The sequence below is a fragment of the Colossoma macropomum genome, unplaced genomic scaffold (genome assembly GCF_904425465.1).
Source record: "Colossoma macropomum unplaced genomic scaffold, Colossoma_macropomum, whole genome shotgun sequence".
NCBI classification, from domain to species: domain Eukaryota; kingdom Metazoa; phylum Chordata; class Actinopteri; order Characiformes; family Serrasalmidae; genus Colossoma; species Colossoma macropomum.
The window spans coordinates 27,957,446-27,982,016 of record NW_023494810.1 but is presented as its reverse complement, the minus strand read 5'-3'; the positions used below and the strand labels follow the sequence as shown (position 1 = coordinate 27,982,016).

Here is a 24,571-nt window from a genome sequence, read left to right as displayed (position 1 = left end):
TCTCTCTCTCTCTCTCTCTCTCTCTCTCTCTGTCTCTCTCTCTCTCTCTCTTTCTCTTTCTCTCTTTCTCTTTCTTTCTCTTATTGCATCTCCTTTTATCTCTTTCTCTGTATCCCTCTCTCTGGCTTTCTGCCTTCTGTCTCTGTCTCTCTGAATCTCCTTCTATCTCTGTATCTCTCTCTTGTATTTCTCTCTCTCTCTCTCTCGCTCTCGCTCTCTCTCTCTCTCTCTCTCTCTCTCTCTCTCTCTCTCTCTCTCTCTGATCTGAATCTCACTTAGCTTGTTTTGTGCAGACCAGCTGAACTTGACCAGTCAGTGATCAGCTATGAGTGGAGTTCTTTAGTCACTGCAATGTGGAACCAATCAAGCCACAGACAGATGCAGTGTTAATAACCCAAACTCTACTGCAGACTTTAGCAGACAAACAGCCTAACATGCAGGTTTGGGTCATTTAGGCCCAAAGCACACTTTTTAGTGACTCTTTTTCAGAGCAGCAGTTTAAATATCTCAGTTTGTAGCAGTCAGACCACAGGCTACTGCGGAAGGACAGACGGCTCTTTCCGTCTGTCTGTCTGTCCATCTGTCTGTCTGCTTGTCCGTCTGTCTTAGGTGTGAAAATCTCTAACCTCGTAATGATTCACCTCTTTTCTGAATCTTTACAAAATGATTCAGTAAATCAAGAATTTTTCATTTAATCACGATTAGATTCAGTTATTTTGAAACGACTGAGAATTAATTTTAAAAACGTGCAGAATGCAAAACTGAAAGTGGAGAAACTGGAGAAAGTGTTTACACAGTAGCGGAAAGTGGACAATAAAACGATATAAACAATATGCACAGATTTCATTTTTGTCTAAAAAAAAAATCTATCGTTACTGTCTCCTTCTCCAGTTTTTGCGATTTTTAGTTTTCTGCATAATTTGAGTACAGCTGTCATTTACATTATGTTAAAATTTTTTGACGAATGGACCAATAGAAATGCTTCAGAATTCCTCTGAAAAAAGTGTTTTTACATGAATTTACATGTGAAAGTGAGGACTGTTTTTCCTTCTTCTGTACAGTAACCAGGCCTTTTTTTACATAAAGGATTCAGACGGCTTTACATGTTGTACCTGTATTTAGACCATCAAGTCGTGGAAATTTCATGTGGTTTCATCATACACACACACAACACACACACACACACAACACACACCACACACACAAACACACACGCGTTTTTCTACACAGAACAATAGAGATGCTGCTGAACACTGGTCTAATTCTCTGAGCCGGTACTGTAACTGTGTCATCAGGGCTGTTTCTAATCAATATAAGAGCAACTTCCAATAAACCATCATCATCTTCATCACCATCATCATCAGCTCACCTCATGTTTAATGAGCTGTAGATGTTGCTGATCAAATCAGCAGAGCCATGTGTGTGTGTGTGTGTGTGTGTGTGTGTGTGTGTGTGTGTGTGTGTGTGTGTGTCAGGACTGTATCAAATACAGTATTTATTGCAGTATTTCAGTATTGAGTGTTTGTAGCTGATCATATTCAGTGACAGTAAAGATGGAGTTAATAACTGGAGCAACAGCACAATAACAACAATAATACATTTATATTGCCCCCCCCGTCTGTGTCTATCTCTCTTTCTCACTCTGTCTTTCACATTCTCTCTCTCTCTCACTCTGTCTGTGTCTCTCTCTGTATCGCTCTGTACTGTCTGTCTATCATTTTCTTTCTCTTTTCTCACTCCCTCTCTCTCCCTGTATCTTTATCTTTCACTCTGTCCATTTCTCTCTCTCTTACACCCTCTGAAGCTCTCTCTCTGTCTGTCTCTCACTCCGCCTCTCTCGCTCACTTTTTCACTCTGTCTCTATCTTCTCTCTCTATCTCTCTGTCTGTCTCTTTCTTTCTGCCTCTCTTCTCTTTCTTTCTCTCTTTTTCCTTCTCTCACTCACTCTCTCTCTCTCTCTCTGTGTGTGCTTCTCTATCACACTCTCTTCCTCTGTTTCTCTCTGTCTCTCTCTCTCACTCCCTGTCTCTATCTTTCTCTTTCACTCTGTCCATGTCTCTCTCTTACACCCTCTGAAGCTCTCTCTCTCTGTCTCTCACTCTGCCTCTCTCTCTCTCTCTCTCACTTTTTTCACTCTATATCTTTCTGTCCATCATTTTCTCTCTCTCACTTCCTCTCTCTCTATCTTTCTCTTTCAATCTGAACATGTCTCTCTCTGCTCTCTTTGTCGCTCACTCTGCATCTACTCACTACTTACCTTTTCTCTCTCTGTTTCTTTCTATCTCTATATCTATGTCTGTCTCTCTGTCTCTCTTTTTTCTTTCTCTTTTTCTCCTCTCACTCACTCTATCTCACACTCTCCTTCTGTTTCTCTTCCTTTGACTCTCTCTTTCACTCCCTCTCTCTGTCTCTCACTTTTTCACTCTCTCTATCTTCTCTGTCTCTCTGTCTCTTTCTTTTAATCTCCTTCTACCTCTGTATCTCTGTGCCTCTCTCTCGTTCTCTCTCATTCTGCCTCGCTCTTCTCTTTCTCTCTCTCCGTCTCTCTTGCTTTTTTTCTGTTGCTCGTTCTTTTTCTCTCTATTTGTCTCTTTCTTTCACTCTGCCCCCTCTCTCTTTCTCATACCACCCATTTCACTCTTTCGCGAGGCCGTCTTTTTCTTTCTCTATTTGTCAAATAATCCCTCCACCGTTGCAATCCTCCCTCTTCTCCTCCCTCTCCCTTTTCCTCTTCTGTCGACTCACGCCGTATCCCCTTGTTGCCTAGGTAACTACTATGGCACCCCGAAGCCCTCTCCGCAGCCCCCTGGTGTGAGAGTGGTCAGCAGTGATGTTTCTGCTGCCAGCCGGCCCGTCTCTCAGCAGCTCACGCCCCGCCGCACCAAATCCTACAATGAGATGCAGAATGCTGGAATAGCAGAAACAGAGGATGAGGAGGAGCTTCCTGAAATGAACAGCAGCTTCACAGGTCAGTGCGTCTGCGCTTCCGTATCAGGGGTGTGACCGGGTACCAGAGAACTCGGCTGACCTTTTAAGATGCCAGTAAATCACTGTTCAGTTATTCTTCACGTTCAGTTCTGTGAAGCTGAGGTTTTATATTTTGACAGGACTGTAAAATATGAAAGGTTTCCTCCCTTTCCATATTTGTGAGTATGCGTATTGTATTACACGTACTTCTACGAATCATGAGTATTTTAATATGTAGCTAAGGACGTGACAGAAAAGGGAAGCTCGTTATTGCACGGGCAGTTCTGATGTGGCTTTTGTGCTAACTAGACTAGCTAGCTAGGTCCAGAATCGGTAGAAATGTGCCAGCATGTTAGTTTGTCAGAGATACACACCATCCACTGAGGAGAAGAGTCCTCATGCAGAAGACGATGAGTCCTCATCAGCATCCAGTGTTGTCACAATTAGCTCTGCTAGCTCGTCTGAAGAGGCAGCCACTGTTATTCATTAGATACAAACACTGTCCAACGGTTTTTGAACAGTAAGTCATGTTTTCAGATGAATTTCTTTGCATTTTTAATTTTTTTGGGTGCAGTCCCCTAAATTATGCCTGTTGCCCGACATAATTTTTGCCTGAAGTTTTTAATTTATTTTATTTTATTTTTTCCCTTTCTCCAAATATTAGCCAAATATCAATTCATTAACTTACATATACTCAAATATCAAAATTAGACAATATCATCTGTGGCCAAAAGTTTGTGGACATCGTTTTTTCAAAATCAAGATTATCAAAAGTGTCTTTTCCCCTTTTGCTGCAGTAACAGCCTTTTCTCTTCTGGCAAAGCTTTACACTAGATGTTGGAATATTTCTGTGAAGATTTGACTGCCTTCAGCCACTGGAGCATTAGTGAGTTTGGGTACTGATGTTGGGTGATTACTTCTGGATCACAAACGTCACCTTAACTCAACCAGAGGTATTGGATGGAGCTTCATCACTCCAGAGAACTCAGTTCCACTGACTTTACACCCCTCTAGCCCATGCTTGGCATTAGGCATGATGACTTTAGGCTCATGTGCAGCTGCTCCAGAGCGTCTCATTCTGTTGGTCAATGTTTGAACAAGCTGTGTATTTGAACTCCTATGTCAGCAGTGGGTGCTAATAAGAAGGGGTGTCCACAGACCTTTGGACATATAGTGTATATGTATGGTGAGGATGTGATGATTTCAATAGGGTGTCTTTATTTATATATATATATATATATATATATATATATATATATATATATATATATATATATATATGTATATGTATATGTATATGTATGTATGTATGTGTGTGTGTGTATGTGTGTGTGTGTGTGTGTGTGTGTGTGTGTGTGTGTGTGTGTGTGTGTCAAAACAGTCTATAGAAATTTAAACTTTTATCAGTAGCATGCCCTTTGTCTCTTCTGAGGGTCTCTTATTGGCTGCTTTTTGTGGCGACCGCTGTAAATCTAAAGTATTAGACATGCTTAACTCTTTAAAATCCCAAGCTTATTACATAGTAAGGCTTATTATTCAGTAACTACAGGGACTTCAATGCAAACTGTTTGAGCTGTTCTTATGTTATAGAAGTGTGTAATAAAACAGGCCCTGGCCATTTTTTTTCACTTATATATGGAGCCCCTCTGGTGACATCCTGTATAAATAAAAATATTACATCGCCACAACTTAATTATTAACTATTAAGTTGTGGCCGCACAATATTTTTATGTTAGCAAGACGTGGGAACGAGATCCTAATGCATGGCCACGACTTAGTAAGGCATGATCTCGTTCCCATGCCTTACTATATCGTGGCCACGACTTAATTATCTCATTCCCGTGCCTTATTAAGTCGTGGCCACGGATTAGTATCTCGTTCCCATGAGTTAATATGGCATGGCCACGCATTATTTTTATTTATACAGGATGTCACCAGCAGGGCTCCGTACTTATAAACTAAAGGGAGGTGAGATTTTTGGGGATTGTTGTCTAAAACTGACTCGACCCTCTGTGTTTTTTGCATCAGCCTGCACTTCACATGTGCATATGGGTGGGTGAAAATGGCAAAAATATAATATTAAGCTACTGGAAGACATTTTCACGATACACATCTGGACTAGTTATGCTCTCTTTGTAATGAAACATGCAGTTGCTCAGTGTTCTTTAAGTGCTGACCGTGTCCACAATATGCTCAGAAAAGTATAACGTGACGTAATTTATCACACTAGTGATAAATGTTATCATATCCCCCAAACCGGCCCCCTCTCCCGTGGGCACATCCTGTGGTCGTTATCAGGTGTGAGCAGCGTGTCAGCAGAGGCTAATGTGGAGGAAAAAGCAGCAGTGATTATTCAGTGAAGGGCCTGTGAAATACCTGCTGTATATTTGCTGAACTCCTGAGCAAACAATCTGTGTAATGTAGTCTTATGATTCTAGTGCGATCAGTTTATTGCTACCCCAACGTTGGACTGTTTAAAAAATAATGTTTTTGTTGTCGTGCTTGAGACACTTTCTCAGCAGTGGTCTGTTTGTGCTGATAACAGATAGGGGTCACGTATTAACACAAAGGTGAGCTTTCAAGGCAGGAAGACTGAACAATAAGACTTGTAGTAGAGGTGTGTTGCTGTCTGGCTGGCAAATTGAGACGAAACAGCGCCCTCTGGCTGTGGCGATGGGTGTCGGCTTTTTTATTCAACAGCAAAAACATGTAGTGCATGTTAGTGTATTCCAGGGGTGTGGCTTGGACGCTCTGATAAATGACTTTGCGTTCTAATACAGCAAAGTTCTCTGTAGTGAGCCAACCAATCTGTTAGCTTCACAAACAGTCTGAATATGAGTCGTGTGTCAGTGTTTCTGCTGGAGGTCCTAGAGCTCTGGGTGGTAATTAGAACGTAACTGGATTAATTAGAAGCTGCAGCAGATTCCTATAAATTCTAATTCTAATTAACTTGGATTATGTGACAGTGTGGATGGGCTCTGCCGTCTTTGAAGTTTGTTTTAAGGATTTTCTGTCATTTGTCTCAAGGAGTAGCAGCTGCTTATTTGGTTATACTGATGTTTCTTGTTGAGAACGTTGAAATTTTTTTTATTATTATTATTATTTTTATTTTTTTCTTTACCTGAGCAGCTTTGAAGGAGCGGTCAGTATGATATGCTATTGTCATTGTGATAAATGATGGTGCGATACTTCCTCTTGTGTATGTTATGGGTATCATAATTCTAGAACACTGAACAACAGTACAGACCAATTACAGAGAGGCTGTAAACAAAACCAACCAGAGTATAGCAACTGCATAAACTGCATAGTAACAGGTAGCTGATTGGATGCTATTATGCTTTGTTAATTTATTTTGTTTGTTGTTACTTTTTATGCCGTATGACCCACCCTTACCTCTTTATCACTTACTTGACCCCGCCTTCCAGTCTCAATTAGCATCTGAATATTTCAGCTTTGCAAGAGGTTGAAAGCTTTTTTGTTGTTGTTGTTATTGACAGTGTTTTCCAGGGGTGGAAAATACTCAAGTAATTGTAATTCATAATTGCGCCTAAGTGTTATTTTGTACAACTTATACTTTACTTGAGTATTGTTGAAAGTGAATACTTGTTCTCTTACTTGACTACATTTCCAAGAGAAAAAAAAAACATTTCTTCACTCATTATATTTTCATTTAGACTTTTGAAATACTCTTAACAAATCTCAAAGATGAGGAAATCTTTTTCTCTTGCTAATCATTTTAGTGCACATGCATTTGGATAAATTATTTCTTAAGACATTCAACCAAATCCGTATCAAGCTGCATGTGGAAAATAGAATATCATGATATAATGTATATATGTGCATCGTGATATCATGATATATGTATATGATGTGCACTGTGATATCTGTTTTGCTGAGTTTTGGTAAGTTTGAACAGATGAAGTATCAATAGTGGCAAAAAAACTAACCAAGTAATAATATAGTAAGTAATATAATATATATATATATATATATATGCACGCACTGATATACGGCTCTACAAAGAGTCTCCTCACTGCAGAGAGTACTGACTTCCTGCTGCCTGAACTGTACTGAATCACATCACTATATTACCTCTCTTGTTACTACACACTGTGCAGTATATCAAAACCGCTACTGTAATGACACTTTCACTGCACACTTAAGACTGTCAGTGTTGTAAACTACCTCATACCAATTAGTACAATACCTGCTCTCATCTGTCTAATGTGCTACGTAAATATGCAAAGAGAGATACTATTATATTTATATATATATATATATATATATATATATATATATATGGAAGTCATATACACACACACACACACGTTTACTTCCATTATAAGTTAAAAATGTTTTTTTTTTTTTAAGAATGTTTTGGAGATGTCATTGTTCTTTAAATACTGATGATATCCACAGTATAATCAGGTAAGCATGTTGTTGCTGTTGGAACAAAGCTTTGTATCTCCATTTTTCACCTGATTTTAAAACAACAGTTGCACTTAATACTGTGACAGTTTTATAATGACTGGACCAAAAGAAAAGCTCCTAAATTGCTCTCTAAGATCTTGTTCAAAAATGTTTTTTCCTTCTCCTGTAATATTTCTGTTTTGGAGATACGAGGTTTGGCTCTGACAGTGAGTTAATCCATCATGATAATGATAAATATTGTCATATTGCCCACTCCTAGTGCAAAATGAAACTGCCCACAACTTTGCTAATTTGTCTGTGTGAAATGACCGGTACCCATTAGTCGCTGCATCACTCACCACCGGACATATAAAATGCCGTAAGTTGTCTGTTAAAACATTTTTACTTTTATATACTTGACTGTGTTTAAATGTTGATACCTTTTACCTTGACTCGAGTTTATTCCTGACTCCACACTTCCACTTTTAACCATGAGATCTTAACCAAGTGCCTATAAGTGCAGTTTCTCTGTACTTTTTCCACTCCTGCCTTTTTCTGCATTGGTTAAAGAGGTTGTTGATTTCATTTGTATGCGTCTGACGGTTGCAGGCAGCCAAGTAAGTGTGTGTGTGTGTGTGAGAGGGAGAATAAGTGTAAATGGCTTTTGATTAATGCGAATAGGTCAGGAAGCATGAGGGGGTGTTAAGTGACCCCACCCCCCTGTCTGGGGTAGTTGAGCAGAGGGGAAAGTAAAGCACACAGCAACTATTTCAACTTCAGCAGCAACACTGGGAGCCAATCTCTGTGTATTTATGTGTCTCTGGGCAGCTTTGTCTCTGTGAGAGATCCCACCAGCTCTGACCAGCTTACATCACCTGCCTTTGTTTGTGCGCAGGAGACTCGAGTGAACCCGACGAGCACCACTCGGTGCGACCCTTCGCCCCGTCCCACCGGCTCAACAACGCCTTGGCGTCAACCACGGAGAGCACGCAGAACACACACACACACCCCAGCCACCCCTCGGACGAGGACCCCTTGGGCCCTCTGCCCGAAAACTGGGAGATGGCTTACACCGAGAGCGGAGAGGTCTACTTTATAGAGTAAGAAAAAGCTTATTGCACTTATTATGCTTGAATTGTATGGGCTTGATTTTGGTTACAGCTTTTTGTTAGCATAGCTTATGGTGCTAATGGCTAATTTTGGTGCTTTTTGCCTTTGTTTAAATGCTGATAAATTGTTTTGGTACGTTAGACTGGGGGGTTTCTAACTGTGCACCAGCAAAACAATAGGGCTTTTTTCCTTCACAAAAGCTGGAAAGCTATGCTATAAGTACTTATTTGTATTTTTTACTTGATATAATAGGACAAAACAATTCAAATTCAGCTCATTTTACTCATTGTCCTTGGTTTATATGGGCTTGGTTTGATTCACACTTCTGTAATCAGCTGAATTTGAATTGAACTAGTAGTTGAATTGTTTTCTCCTGTTTCTTGTTATGCTTTGTTGTACTTACAGTGTAGTTTTTGGCTTTGATTATTTTACCCACTATTGTTTTCTTGGTGCTTTGGGGTAGCAAACCTCAAAGGTGGAAGAACAGAGTCAATTCATCAGCATATTCATGTGGGTGAAGCATTTAAACAAAGGAAACAAGCCTTAAAATCAGACCTTATGTGGACTGTTTTAAGTGCTTTAAGCAGAATTCCACCAACTTTTCCACATTTCTGCATAATTCAGCCACTGAGATGTAAACAAAGCCATTCAGAGTGGTGATGTGGATCATTATAAAGAAACTCAGCAGTTTCTTTATAGTGGTGCTGATGGGAACCTGTCCAAAATGACCAGCTAACCTACATAGGTCTGAGTTTTTATATGTAATAGTGATTATAGTAAAAAAGGTAGAAAATCTTAAAGAGACTATTTTGCCTTGAATGCATTAAAAAACAGTTTAGGCCAAAAGCTTACCTCAGAACTAGTGTAGGCACCTTTTAGTCTCAGGCAACTTTTAGGTAGCATATAGAGGCATTAAACTCTTAAGACGTCTGGTTCCTATCTACACCATTGTGAATAATTGTGTGACTCAAAATTTCTCACCAAACCTCTCTGAATTACTTTTGCATCTTAATTAACTATTTAAATATGCTGAAATAAAAAAAATGTTGGGATTTCTCTTTAATTATTCCTTTCTTGAAACATCTCACCCATGTGGCTAAAGCTGAACAAAAGCTTGGTAGAGTTAGACATATAAGACCATGCTACCTGGTCATTGTTAAGCAAGTAAGCCAATTTTGTGGGGGATCTTTAGCACCAGTGGCAGGTACTGCCTTGTTACTAGTGTTTTATTTCTGAAACACAGTGAATATTGGAGACATTTCACCTTGTTATGACTAAAATATTTCTCTACCCTGTGCACAGTTTCTGTTTTCGATAAAATAGCAACATTTTAAGCAATGCGATATTTTGTAGCTGTGGTGTAAATAACAGGGCATGTTGTATCCCCCTAAAACAAAGACTGCATCTCCTCTGCTGTGTTTTCTTAGCCACAACACAAAGACCACGTCCTGGTTAGACCCACGGTGCCTGGACAAGCCCCAGAAGCCACTGGAAGAATGTGATGATGATGGTAGGGTCACTTCCAGTTTATTTTATGTCTTTAATTCTTTGCTGTTGCGAATGTAGGTCCTTATGTGTTTTACCTGTAAAGCCTGAAATAATCATTTAAAAATCAGAGGTGTCGGGTCAGATTTTGTGGTAATTTTTCAGATCATGTCATGTACACAGACTCAAAAAGACTCTCCAGTATTTAGGCCTCAAATGCAACATCAACATCATACTGATGAAGCTGTGATGACAGTCATAGATTCACTTACAGACTTTAGCTGAGTTCTATTTTGTTACTGTTTGTGTATTCGCAAATGTCAGGTTCATCCATTTGTGGAGGTATATGTGCAACCAGCGTTACAAAATTATCTTCCACATGCAGTTACACATTTCCACCAGAGAGGTCTCCAAATGCCCTAATCTTACATAGTGCACCTTTTAAGATGTAAACTTGATGTTAAATGCATTATTCTAGAGCAGGGGTGTCCAAAAATGGCCCATGAGGATGTTTAATTTGGCCCATCAGATAGTTACCTTAACTCATCAGATTGTTACCTTAACTCCCTAACTCCACCCCCTCACCCAAAAAAAGAACAAACATATGTTTATCCTATCTATCAGTGGTTCTCAGGGTCTTCAGGGACCTCCAAGCAGTCCGACATTTGTACTCAAACCTAACTCGGGAATGATCTAGGGGTTCCAGAGGACCAGTTTGAGAACCACTGCTATATGAAACTTAAAATCTTATTTTACATAAAAATTAAAAAATTCTATTTTTTGTAAATATTTTGGTAACAAAATTAAATTAAACCTGTCTACTTTATATTATTTTGTTTTTTTGCCCTCAGCCCACCATAAGCATTGCGCTTTGGCCCCTTGGGACAAAATTTTGGGCACCCATTTCTAGAGAAATGTGGCAAGTCAGAATTGATCGATCAATCAATAAATCAATCAACCCTTCTTTAACCTCGAACATTGAGGGTGACCCTCATTTACAATGCTGCCGAGTTGATACAGAAAAGGCGATTGATAATATATAAGAACATATCAAATAATAAAAGTAAATTTAATAAAAAATGACTCAAATCAGGTAAGTTTAAAAAAAAATGAAACTTTAATCATAAAAATACATAAAAATACAGTAGAAAATATAAAACACTAATTAAAATGTAGTTAAAATGTAAAAGTTAATAAAACCAAAAGAAAATAAATAAAACAAAAGAAGGATAAGATCAAAAAGGAAACTAAAAAATAATTAAAATGACTAAAATAATAACTAAATAATCATAAAATAAGAATATGAATAATAATAAATAAACGAATAAATAAATAATAAAATAATTCAGAGTGGTGGTGATAGGAACCAGACGTCCACAATGTTTAATGCCTCTATATCAGGGATGTCCAACCTTATCCCCAGAGGACCAGTGCGGCTGCACATTTTCATTCCAAACAAGCAGGGGCGCACCTGGTTCCACTTGTTTAATCATTTGGTCAAGCTTCACACAACTGATCAGGTGTGCTTCTGCTCTGTGGTAATGAAAACCTGCAACAACACTGGCCCTTTGCGGATAAGATTGGACTCAGCTGCTCTAAAAGCTCTTTTCCTGAAAGTTATTATATGAGATGGTTATGAATGCACTGCCCGAGGCTTGGAACATTGTTTTATGATAGTTTAGATAAGGGTTTGGCCTAAAACAAATATATTTTTAGGTTCACTCATGGCGGAGAGGTATTATAAAGTAGAACCCAAAGAAAGCTTCTTTGTTTTTGTATTCATCGCTAGTTTATCACGATCAACATTACATATTCATAGTCTTTTTAGGAATGAAAATGAATTAGATTGGACTTTCAGTCTAGACTCAAATGAAATTCTGCTCCACACCTTTGTGTTTAGTCTCTGTCTGTATACTCCACCCATACCATATGCATGCAGCTGATCCCTCAGTGGCCTATAGGTGGCTCTCTTGAGCTATAGTTGTATTTTCCATGCTGCCATAATCCTTAACTCTGTTCAGAGAGTCTGACACAGACACTTCAAAGCATTAAGGAGGGACTGGATTATTCGCATCATCCAGCTCAAATAGGCCTACTGTACATCATTCCGCCCTCTGCCTTCTCCGCTTTTCCATCTTAATTACACACTCAGCACACACACACACACACACACACACACACACACACACACACACACACACACAGACTCTGATTCTGTATTCATAAACTAAGTTGGACTATATGTTCCCAACCAGTGTTGGCTCTTCAGCACATGTTGAATGAGAATATTCACAGTTATATGGTTATATGCCAGAAGCTCAGGCCTTCTCCTACAGGCTCTGTCAGTTCAGTGGCTCAGTTTGAACCACCAGGAATGGAAGTGGCTTTTTAAGAGATCAGACTCGGGTCAGATATGCAAGTACTCTGTTGAAGTGATAGTTTAAGAAAAAAAAAAAATCAAGCATTCACACTTTCGTCTTTATCCCAAATGCAGTCAACAAGCTGAAACACATTTGGTGTCTGAAGTTTGTTTTAGTTTTGCATTGAGGCTAATGGAGCTAACGAGTAATGGAAGCTTATAATCGACCAATTCGGATCATGGATAGATGGAATGATTTACTGAATGATTTATTGATGCATGGGTGGATTGATGCCTGGGTGGATTGCTGGAATGGTTAGATTGCTGGATTGATGGATTAATGAATGGATGCATGGGTGGATGGATGGATTGATGGATTAATGAATTGATGTAAGGATGGATTGCTGGATGATGGATGGATTGATGGATGAATGGACTGATCGATGGATGAATGGACGGATTGGTGGATGAATGAACCGTCTGAGGCATGGATTGATTACTGGATTGATGGATGGACTGATTGATGGATTGGTGGATTGCATGGATGGATACATGCATGGATGGATGGATTGATGGGCTAATGCATGGATGGATGGATGGAGTGTGCATTTCTGGAAATTTGCCTAAAATGGACAAAAGAGCATTGCATAGTCCAGCTAACAATGTTTGCAAGATAATTCTTAGCAACCAACATACTGTATACTCTATTTATGTAGGAAACAAATTCAGACACCAAATATGTCTTGGCTAGTTGACTGTGTTTAGGGAGGGAAGGAAAAATTGGGCTAATTTGTTTTTTCGTCAAACTATTCCTTTAACTAAGCAGAGTAGATTGTAAAATAAGAGCTTGTACAACAGACTTTCTTCTATGAGGTCAATCAAGTGTCATAAGTGTAGATAGAAAAATAGTGTTATTAAATACTAGCATGTACAGCATCAAGACAGAAGATGATCCTGAATCGGCGTTCCTGCTGTGGGATTATTTATAGACAGACATATAAATAATGCTCATCCAGGAACAGGTCTTCCTTGTCCTTGCAATCACCTTTGCTCAGATATAGGTTAAAAAACTGAGCCTAGATCATCTCATCAAGCCCAGCCTTCCATCTTCTTGTGCCCATATGTTACTCATGCTTGTCTGTCACACTGGCCTTCATTTCTATCAGTGATTGAAGAGGCCTATAATGCATGCAAAAGCGTTAAACTAGCCATCCATCCCAAGCTAGTCCCTGCCTCACGCCTTCACACCCTCATTTTGGTCAAAAGATTTAAATGCATGCAAAGTGGAACATGAATGCTTGGCTGTTCTGCACTTTGAAATCATGGTTGAGATAATAGTATAGTGGGTATTACCATGTTCAAGCATCTCCCTGAACATCATGTGTAGTAGGGTGCAATCCGAGAGTGCATGTTTTTTCTACTCTGAGAGTAAAATCCCAGGAGGTTTGTTGCTTGTAGCATATCTGGCTGGTTCTTCTTTCAAGTCCCATATTAAGCAATGTTTAATTAACGTTTATTTGGATTAAAATCCCAGGCAGGAATTGCTTCCTTGCTGGTTCTTACCACAACAACTGAAATCTTCAAAAACCAATGTCAAATATTCAAACATTCCATACAATGTATGTTTAGCATGCTCTGTGGTTAATCTAAGAACCTAATCTCAGCACATCTGTTGCCTTGTTTTGGCAATTCCTGAGTGAAGCTTAAAAAAATGTGCTTTCTCATTGGGCTCTGGCTTCATCTAAACATAATATCCAACTCTGATGTCCAAGTTGCTGTTGTGTAGGCAAGTATTCCCTAAAATTATGGATTTAAATGATGGATAAAACCCATTCATCGGCTGACAGTCAGTGTCTTTTGTCTTCTTTTATTAAGAGTGGCTAAGGATAAGAATGGCTAGTAATCCCTACAGTAGAGCATTTGAAAAACCAGGCCATGTTTTGGACATCTTTGAACTCTTTGCATTGACTAATGACTAACCATTTTTTACACTAATTCCCTCTATCCTTCTTTTCTCACTGTTTCTCTTACTATCCCCTCCCTCTCTACCTCGCCCTGGCGTTGAGAAGAAGGGGTACATACCGAGGAACTGGACAATGACCTAGGTAGGCCACTAACCTTTGAGGTATTTGCTCTTTTCTGTTGGGCACTCACTATACTTGGCTACTGGAAGACCTAGACCTTTCGTTGGCCCAGCAGAATTTCCTAAACAATCCTATCTCCAGCTATTAAGAAACACGGAATTGGTTTCTGATCAGTATCAACGGACGAGTTTATTGACCATTCTCTGCACGCAGTCTCTGTGTGTCTTAATCCTCCAGTCTCCAGCGCTAATGCTTTTCTGCCTAGATGCTCTCTATCCGCACAATCAGGAAGGGATCCAAGTGAAAAGTCACGACGTAATTTCAAAACAAGCTTTGCTGTGCTGTCGTTTGCTCCATCTAACATAAAATATTCATCGTTGTTCTTGCAACCCAGGCAGTATCGGTAATATGACTCCACTGCAATCACAGTGGCTGGTGTTTTTGTATGCACCCATATGACTTGGTATCCCAGAAACGATGACGCAGAAGACACAGCCACAGTCATTTTGTGTTGAAACGTGTTTCTCATATCAGTGCGTCTAGCACCATGTATTTATTCGCAATCCAAAGGCCCACTGCCCCCTCCCCCACCTCTTTCAGCTCTGTGAGCTGTATCCACAATACAATCGAAGGCCCGCACTGTGGTGGAAATGGATCTCACGTAGTTAGCATCGGCTTCAGGGAGCAGCATTTTTATTTTACCCAGACAAATTGGAGGAGCAAGGTCAATAGATATCAATTGGAGAAATTGGAAAAATTGACCAGATGCCATCGAACATGGGCTTGGGGCAAGATGTGAAGGGTCCCTTAGTGACATCGACTGACATAGAAGAGAGAGCACATTCTGAGATCAGACCAGAATGAGACACGAACAATCTAACAACAATCTATCACTTGAGTCTCTACAACAGTGATTCGCAACCCTGTCTTGGAGGTTTAATTGTGTCTGAATATCTTATCTGAACATGAATGTGACCCAAGAACATGAGTTCAACCCAAGTAGACCCACGGCATCAAGTTTACAATCCAAACCTGCTTACAGCCCAACAAAATTCTGTCTCAGCCCAATTGATGCCTGCCAAAATCCTGTTCCAACTTGACTGTAGCCCAACAACATTCTGTCCTAGCCCAAATCCAACCTGACAACATCTGTCTGAAACTAACTCTAGCCCAACAAACTTCTGTCCCAACCTCACTCTAGCTCAACAAAATTCTCTCACAACTTGACAGTAGCCTGACAAAATTCTGCCCAAATGTCACAGTAGCCTGACAAAATTCTGTTCCAGCCCAACTGTAGCCCAACAAAATTCTGTCCCAACTTGACTATAGCCCAACAAGATTCTGTCCCAACTTGACTGTAGCCCAACAAAATTCTGTCCCAACTTGACTATAGCCCAACAAGATTCTGTCCCAACTTGACTGTAGCCCAACAAAATTCTGTCCCAACTTGACTGTAGTCTTGACAAAATTCTGTCCCAACCTGACTGTAGTCTTGACAAAATTCTCTCAACCTGACTGTAGCCTGACACAATTTTTCTCAACTTGACTGTAGCCTGACAAAATTCTGTTCCGGCCCAACTGTAGCCTAACAAAAGTCGGTCCCAACTCAACTGTAGCCTGACAAAATTCTGTTCCGGCCCAACTGTAGCCCAACAAAAGTCGGTCCCAACTCGACTGTAGCCCAACAAAATTCTATTCCAGCACGACTGTAGCCTGATAAAATTCTGCCTGAACCTGACTATAGCCTGCTAGCATTCTCTTGGAAACCAGCTGTGGCTCAGCAACTTTCTGTCTGAACCCAACTGTAGCCTGACAAAATTCTATCTGAATCTGACTGTAGTCTGATAAAATTGTCTGAACCTCACTGAAGCCTGACAGGTTGTAGCCCAACCTGATCGTAGCTTAACAAGATTGTCACAAGTGACTGTAGCTTGATAACATTCTGTTTGAATCCGACTGTAGCCTGACAACATTCTGTCCCAACCTAACTTGACAGAATTGTTACAACTAAACTGTAACCTGAAAACATTCTGACTGAACCTGACTGTCGCCCAAGAACATCTAAACCTGACTGTAGTCCAACAAAATTCTGTCTGAACCCAACTGTAGCCTGACAAGTTTCTGTCTGAACTTAACTGTAGCTCAAAACTTTTCCATCAGAACCCGACTGTAGACTGTCCGAACCTGTTTCCTGAGTTAATGTGAATGCGTTAGAGTTCAGGACCAGGTTTAGGAACCACTGCTTTGTGGGGAAGGAAGGCACGGAAATTATACTCTGTTTATCTTTTTAAAAGACTGATCTAGAATCAATGTCCGGCACTCAAATTCCAATTATCATTACAGGAAGGCACATGAAGCAGAACTTAGATTAGCATTGCAGAGCTGTGGCCTACTAAAACATTCTGCTTTATACCTCTCTGGAGATGCTTTGGAGCAGCAAGAGAGATTCGGATGTTGTCTTGTCTTGACAGTCCAACTGTTCAGAATTAAAGCAGATATCTCAGGCTTACCTGAGTGGATTGGGCTTTCAGCAGAGGAAAAAATGATTGATAAATAATGTATAATAAAAAATGTGGCTAAATTATTTTAGTTTGCAAGATGTAGCCCATTGCTGTGTTGCATATCGCTGCTGTCGAAACAAAACCTTGTATCTTCATTTTTCAATTTTTGACATAATTTGAAAATGCCTGTTGCCCTTTACATTGTGTGTAAATTTCATGATGAATGGACTAAAACAAATGGCTTAGAATTACTTGGAAAGAACTCTGGTTCCATTGACTTACATTAAAAGCAGAGTATGTTTTTTCCTTCTCCTGTAAAGTTATCATTTTGGAGATATGAGATTTTGTTCCGACAGCAGCGATAAGTAGCTGATTTTTATGGAGAAAAATATATGACTTTCAGTGTTGCTTGATTTGGATTTCTTGGAAAATAAATTAATAAATAAACAAAGTACATTTTCAGCCAAATCTTTGGTTGACATTTTGATTCTTTTTTTTTTTTGCTTAAATGCTTGAAATTAGCTTAAACAAATATATTCATGTGTATATATTTATATATATTTCAAAAATGTTTTTTAAGCTCCTCCCCATTTCCAGCAAGTAGTTTTGATATCTTTACAGTTGTTCTAAAATGTATAAAACCCCTTTAAGTGTCCAAACTTCTGACAGATATCAGAAATGATTATGATTATTAGCAGAGATGGAAGTTGAGGAGTTCAGGTCAGCTGTCCTCTGAGGAAAATCCGTCACCACAAGATTATTCACAAGCAATTAGCGTCGTCTGACATTTATGGATTCATTAGAACAAAACACCAATCTGGCTAATTTGTTATCACTCTGCTTGCCAGAGATAACGACTTTTCTCTTCTTGCCCAAAGAGAACTCCTAAACGTGCTCCTGCTTTCGCCAGCCAATTAACAGGCAGCGCAATAAAGGCGCTCTTTCCATAAAAACCGTTAATGATGAAGCCCCACTGGCTCTGGGCCTTATGCAAATCCACCGCTTACTTCGACGTTCTTGTCAAAACAGTCGGAAAGAAGATGCATTTTCATCCAGAGGTGTGTTGCGGTGTCACTGACAACACACGTCTGAATATTTAATTCCATAGAATTGCGTTTGTATTCATCATTCGCCGCAACGTGTCAAGATCGCACTTCATATCTGAATATTAAACCATCACTTTTATATGAGCACTCGCTTATTCAGTTTGTGTACTTCTCCAGGTGTACCTTGGTGGTCCTCATGTCAGCATCTGCATTTGAATTCAAAGCAGTTTTTCTCCCACCCTGCTGAGCACATTTAAGAATTTTCCTAGCATGCGACTCCCTAGTGATGGCATTGCAACATCACATTTGAGAGCCCCCCCCTAGCTACAGCAATGGGAAATAAGCTGTCTGGCTAACTAATGGTCAGACCATCACAAGATTTAAGTTCAAATTATTACTGATGGACTAATTATTTTAAAATATATCTTACTTGAATGTTTGATATGAGTAGTTATAAGCTTTAAATGTCCATGTTATGAGCTCCAAATGTCTGTGTTCTGCCCCTGTGCTAACACAATACTGTAAAACCCATAAGGTGCTCTTTGGAAATAAGCATTTTTACACTAAAGTATATAGGATAAGTGATGACTTCTTATGAAGCAAATTAAAACAACTGACATGCTCACAATTTTATGGAGACCTTAAGGTCATATTGTGATTATTTTTTAATAAAATCGTGGCCACAAATGAATGTTAATTATTATATTGAGGGTACAATTACTATATTGAAGACATGAATTACTATATTGAGGCCACAAATTAATATATTGATGCCACAAATTACTATTTTGAAGCCATGATTTACTACCTTGAGGTCATAAAATTTATATATTGAGGCCACAAATTAATATATCAAGGCCACAAATTACTATATTGAAGCTATAAAGTACTATATCTAGGCCACCAATTAATGTAATGAAGCCATGAATTACTATATCAGGGCCACAAATTACTGTATTGAAGCCATGAATTACTATATCAGGGCCACAATTATTATATTTAGGCCACAAATTACTATACTGAAGCTATAAATTACTATATCGAGGCCAAAAATTCATATATTGAGGCCACAATATACTATATTAAGGCCACAACTTACTATATTGAAGCCACAAAAATATACAAAAATAGTATATTGAGGTTAAAAATTACTACATTGAGGTCACAAATTACTATATTGAGACCACAAATTAATATATTAAGGCCACAAAATACTATACTTGAATCTATGAATTATTATACTGAGGCCACAAATTACTATATCGAGACCACAAATTGCTACATTGCGGCCACAATTTACTATATTGAGGCCAGAAAGTACTATATTGAGGCCACAAATTACTACATTGAGGTCACAAATGACTATATTTAGGCCACAAAGTACTATATTGAGGGCACAGTTTACTATATTAAGGCCACAACTTACTATATGGAAGCCACAAATTACTATATTGAGGCCACAAATTACTATATTGTCACAAATAACTAAATTGACACCACAAGTTAATATATTAAGATCACAAATGAATATACTGTACCCATAAACTACTATATTGAGGCCAATTTAATATATTGAAGCCACAAATTAACATTTTTAGGCTATGGGTTATGAGAAACATAACTCATGGCCAAATTACATTAATTTGTGGCCATGCCTTGTTAAAAATAATCACCATGTCACCTTTGGGGCTCCGTACAATTTGGCCACATCCTGCTCTCAATGTAAATTCCTTTACGATGACTTTGAGCGTGTCACATTCAGATTTTAGAAAGCAGAAGCCGCGCCAAAGAGGGAGCCATTAGCACAGCTTTAGTCCTGCTGTATTGAATACAGCTCTCTCAGGGGGAAAGTTAGACCTCTCAATTAGCACAAAGCACCTCTAGCAATGTGCAGATTCATTTATTGTTTTGGGACGAGGGTGAGATTATTTTACAGTCAAGACTTCCATTCGCATGGCATCTTATAAATGGGTGAGTCTCTGGCGGGTCACCTCATAACTGCTGTTTGTCTCTTAATGCTGGAATGATGGCTTCATCCTGATTGTTTTATTGCCTGTGTAAGATGTAAAAGTGCATGTTGAGCAGGGAAAGAAGGATCGTGTTAATTTGCAGTAGCGCTGGAGTTCATTTCCTCTCCTCTTTCTGTTCTTCTCCTTTGCAGAGTTGCCTGCAGGCTGGGAGAAGATTGACGATCCAGTGTACGGGGTTTATTACGTAGAGTAAGTGATGAAACAACTCCACAAGTCTTTTACTCACACTGCATCTCCGCTTTTTTCCTCTAGAAGAACAGTTTGGTTAAAAGAGAAAAAAATTTCCTCTTATATTTAATGAGGTCTTTTAGTGAAGACAAGTTTGGTGTCTGAAGTTTGCTTCTTTAGTTTTCTGCTGGAGTTAAAAGGGGACAAAAATACGGTGCTAGACAAGAACAGTGGTAACAGCAGGAGCGAACATGCGTTCTCAAGGCTTCATAGGCGACACGTTCCTCAGCTCTTTATATAATACATCATAACTCGGTATGATGCATTAAGGAAACCTATGAAAGGCTTCCTAAGGCAGTGTTTAGTCTCAGTCTCTCTCTCTCTCTCTCTCTCTCTCTCTCTCTCTCTGTCTGTCTCTGCTTTTTTCTTTTTCTTTCTTTGTCTCACATTTCTCTCTGTCTTTCTTTCCTTCTCCCTGTACCTTTCTGTCCTTCACACCTGTCTTTCTTTTCTTGTTCTTTCTTTTTCTTTCTTTCTTTCTTTCTTTCTTACTTTTTCATCTATTTCTCTGTCTTTCGTTCCTTTTCACTGTACCTTTCTTTCTCACTGTCTGTCTTACTGTCTTTGTTTTCTTGTTCTATCTTCCTCTCTCTCTTTCTTCTTTCTTTCTTTCTGTCATCTCTCTCTGTTTTTCTTTTCTTCTCCCTTTTTCTTTCCTTTTCTTTTTTTCTTGTTCTTCCCTCTACCCCTTCTCAAACTTTCTTTCTTTACCTTTTTTTCTTTCTTTCTTTTTTCGTCTTTGTTTTTCTTTTCTTCTCCCTCTTTTTCTTTATTTCTTGTTCTCTCCACCCTTTCTTAATCTTCGTTTTTCTTTTTTCTTTCTTTCATGTTACACTGCTCTGAGTTGTGTAGCTCTTGCTAACTAGTTTCCTATGTAAAGGAACAGTTTACTACATAAAGTCAATGTAGCAAATCAAATGTCCCAGTTTTGAAATATAATTTCCTAACTCTTCCTGTAACTGTAGCTTATGAGATTCCTCACAGTAAAAAGACGAGCGTATGCTCAGTGTATTCGCGGTCATGCTGAGTGAGGTCGATCCCTCTGCTGATGCCTTTATCATGTTTCAAATCTCTCTCTTTCTCTCTCTCTCTCCCCCCGCTGGGGACCCTTGGGTGTGTTATGCACAAACATGAATGCATTCATGTGTTTTGATGTTGTTCAAAGTAAAGTCTCTCAGGCAGAGAGAGGGTATTGAGTGCTATACATGGTTTTCTAGTTTCCCACCACACACCTGATTCAGGCGTTTTTCTGGAAAACAGGCCCAAATGTCAGCCAGCACTTCAGTGTCATTGTGTGGTGCTGTTTCTGTGAGTCCAGCGCTGTTTGGTGTGCAGTGAGTGAGAGCTGTGAGAATGAAGAGCTGATCATCACTCGCTGCTCCCATTTATCTCTCTCTCTCTCTCTCTCTCTCTCTCTCTCTTTCTTTCTTTCTCTCTCTCTCTCTCTCTCTCAGTCACATTAACAGAAAGACTCAGTATGAGAATCCTATACTGGAGGCTAAGAGGAAGAAGCAGTTGGAACAGTCTCAGCCTGCTGAAGGTGAGCTGTGTGCCCGAGGTTTGTTCTTGACCAGCAACACATTTTATTCACTACTGCACAGCTGTGATTGTTCTTCAGGCTAAATGTTTGTTTTTAGTCTGATTAGATGGGTAAAAGTTAGTAAATATAACAACAAACAACGGCAATAATAATTATAATAATCCTACTTATGGTTTATTATTATTATATTATTATTGTTGTTGTTATTATTATTATTATTATTATTACAATTATTATTGTTATTATTATTATTATTATTATTATTATTATTTTTATATTGCCTTAAATTTAGTTTGTTATTTATTTGCATTTATTTGAATAAACTCAAAAGTGCTGCTGTTGTTGTTTTGATGTTTTTTTTTGTATGATTTGTTTGTGATGAACTGAAGTTTATAGTTTTTTTACCAAACCCCTGTTTTTGCCCGGAACATAGCATTTTCAGTTTTCCCACTTCGAGGTCCGCATAGTTTAATTAAGGAATATATACATCAGCACTGTACATACATAGCAGCTGTTTACAGTTCAGGTTCAAAACCTTCATTTAAACCTTTATTAAAAATGCAGAATGTACGTATGTACATATAACTAACATAATAACATGTAGTACACATGCAAATAATATAAATAATGTAAAAATAACAGGAGGGGTTTGGGTTTGGGGAGAGCTGATCCTAGATCGACACATTTATCATTACTGTAACAAGTTTTTCAGGGAGTCTGGGATCATATTTCTCAGGGTAGAATCAATGTATTGCTAGTAAACTGACCTTTTAATAGCATCATCAGAAGTCCAATATGACCATTAGAGCTCGCTTGTATCAGCGACGTCGTTTCTGCCCTGTTCTATATTTAACGTGTCCTGCAGAGGCCCACTTTAAATGCAGGTTGGACCTCATGGGACTTACCGCTCAGGCCGCATTTCCAGCCTGCTCAGCTAAACGGCGCCTTCTTCATTACCGAGTTTTTCCCCCCGTCTTCACTATTTGTCCAAAAATTTCTTTCCACTATTGACCCGTGTTGTTGCTGAGATCGCATCATGTGAGAAGCGCCCTGTAGTTCAGGGATAGTTTTGGTCACTAGCAGTGGCCACCCTGGCAGTTGTGCTGTGGTTCCACTGTTGGATGGGTGTGAATAAGTACACACAGAGTTAGAAAGTGTTCCCCTCACTCTTTCAGAATGGATAGAAGAGCATTCATCAGGAGCACCGCTAGCCAGCTACGCCACCAACCACCAGGAGACGTACAGAGAGCCGGGCTCCGCCGCTCCACTGCCTCAGATAGGGGCTAAACGTATGTGATCCCTCCTCACACATAGTCCACGTTCACATTACAAACCTCATTGATCTGATTATTTATTTTTTTGCTCAAATCTGATCTTTCTAACATCGTGGTTCACATTCATGTAGGTAAGTAACGCAAATCTGTCTTTAAAGGAGAACTCCACTGATTTTACAAAATTACTTAATCATTCAATGGTTTAGATGTAAACAAGATTATTTAGACTGGTTCAGTGTGAAATGCACCTTTCCAGAGAAATTTACAGAGTCACCATTATAGTACTAGGAACCAGACGTCCGAAGCATTTAACGGTTCTATAAGCTACATCTCATTAAATTAAAACACAAAATGGTTATGAATGCATTGATTAATAGTTGAGACATTGTTTTGAGAGAGTTCTTAAACTATTGCTCTCTCTCTCTCTCTCTCTCTTTCTCTCTTTACAAATGTGTCAATTCACTTTTAGCAGGTCGTGATGAACAGATCACACGTCTGTTTAAGCGTCTGTAAATTTTTGCTAAAGCAGTCACAGATACTCTGTTTTACATGTACAAATGCTCACTTGGACAGAAGTGTATGATTAGTCTATTGCAGCAAGGCAGAGCTAGTCTAATTAGCCTACATTAGTGTAGGTAATCAGCTAATCTAGCAGTGGTGGACTGTAACGAAGTAAATGTAATTCGTTACTGTACTTAAGTGGTTTTTTTGTGTTTCTTTACTGAAGTATTTCCATTTTTGGTGACTTTTTACTTTCATCCACTACATTTCAAAGTCAAATATCTTACTTTTTACTCCACTACATTATGCGAAATCTGCCATTCCTTTTGGTTTATGTGTGCATAAAAAGTAACGTCAAAACAAAAGAAGCGCGAAGGAAGAACGCCAATCAGGGCACAGCGCGCACTTTGTTTTGAGCTTGTTTTGACCTGTTGGACATAGCGCACGGTTTAATGACAGTGTAACAGCATAAAAGTTTGAGAGCGCGTATTCCTACATAAACTATGGAGCTAACATAACTTTGTGTAAATAGACCACAGTATAGCAATATGTACACACATGCAGTGACTGACGTGTCTTTTTTCTGAATTTCTACAAACACTTTCGTTTTATAGTAAATTCGTTTTGGCTAGTTTATGTTTATGAACAGAGGCCTACAGATGTAATATAGTAAAGGAAAACTCATTTGTGAACCTGTGATTAAAGCAAGTTTTTATTAAACTTAAACTTGTTTAAATTTAAACTAATTTTCATTTAAACTAAGTTGCAATTAAATCTTAAACTGAAACTTTGCTTGTTCGCAAAAGGTCACTCGGTTCTACCTAATGGGAATTGTTTGCCTTCAGTGTTTTGTGCTTTTGATAATTTTAATAGACATCAGCGTCACTAATTAATCACATTCTATTAAAAGATTGGTGTTACAAGAGTGACACTGGAGTATTTTCACCTAAAATGAGTTGAGAAAGCAAGAGTCTTGTTACAAAAATGGTAATAGGACATTAAAGTCATAATTAATCTTTTAGCACTTTCACTTTCG

General features: G+C 38.9%; 1 protein-coding gene across 3 annotated transcripts in view; it reads left to right on the top strand.

The window, feature by feature from the left end:
- Positions 1-24,571, top strand: part of magi1b (membrane associated guanylate kinase, WW and PDZ domain containing 1b) — a 224,947-nt gene that overhangs the window by 138,270 nt on the left and 62,106 nt on the right. For all 3 annotated transcript variants that reach the window (XM_036559163.1, XM_036559165.1, XM_036559162.1), the window contains exons 4-10: positions 2,768-2,968; positions 8,273-8,477; positions 9,915-9,997; positions 14,401-14,436; positions 20,124-20,181; positions 21,675-21,760; positions 22,936-23,049. In XM_036559163.1, the coding sequence (XP_036415056.1) occupies positions 2,768-2,968; positions 8,273-8,477; positions 9,915-9,997; positions 14,401-14,436; positions 20,124-20,181; positions 21,675-21,760; positions 22,936-23,049 (783 nt within the window). The remainder of the gene's footprint in view (positions 1-2,767; positions 2,969-8,272; positions 8,478-9,914; positions 9,998-14,400; positions 14,437-20,123; positions 20,182-21,674; positions 21,761-22,935; positions 23,050-24,571) is intronic.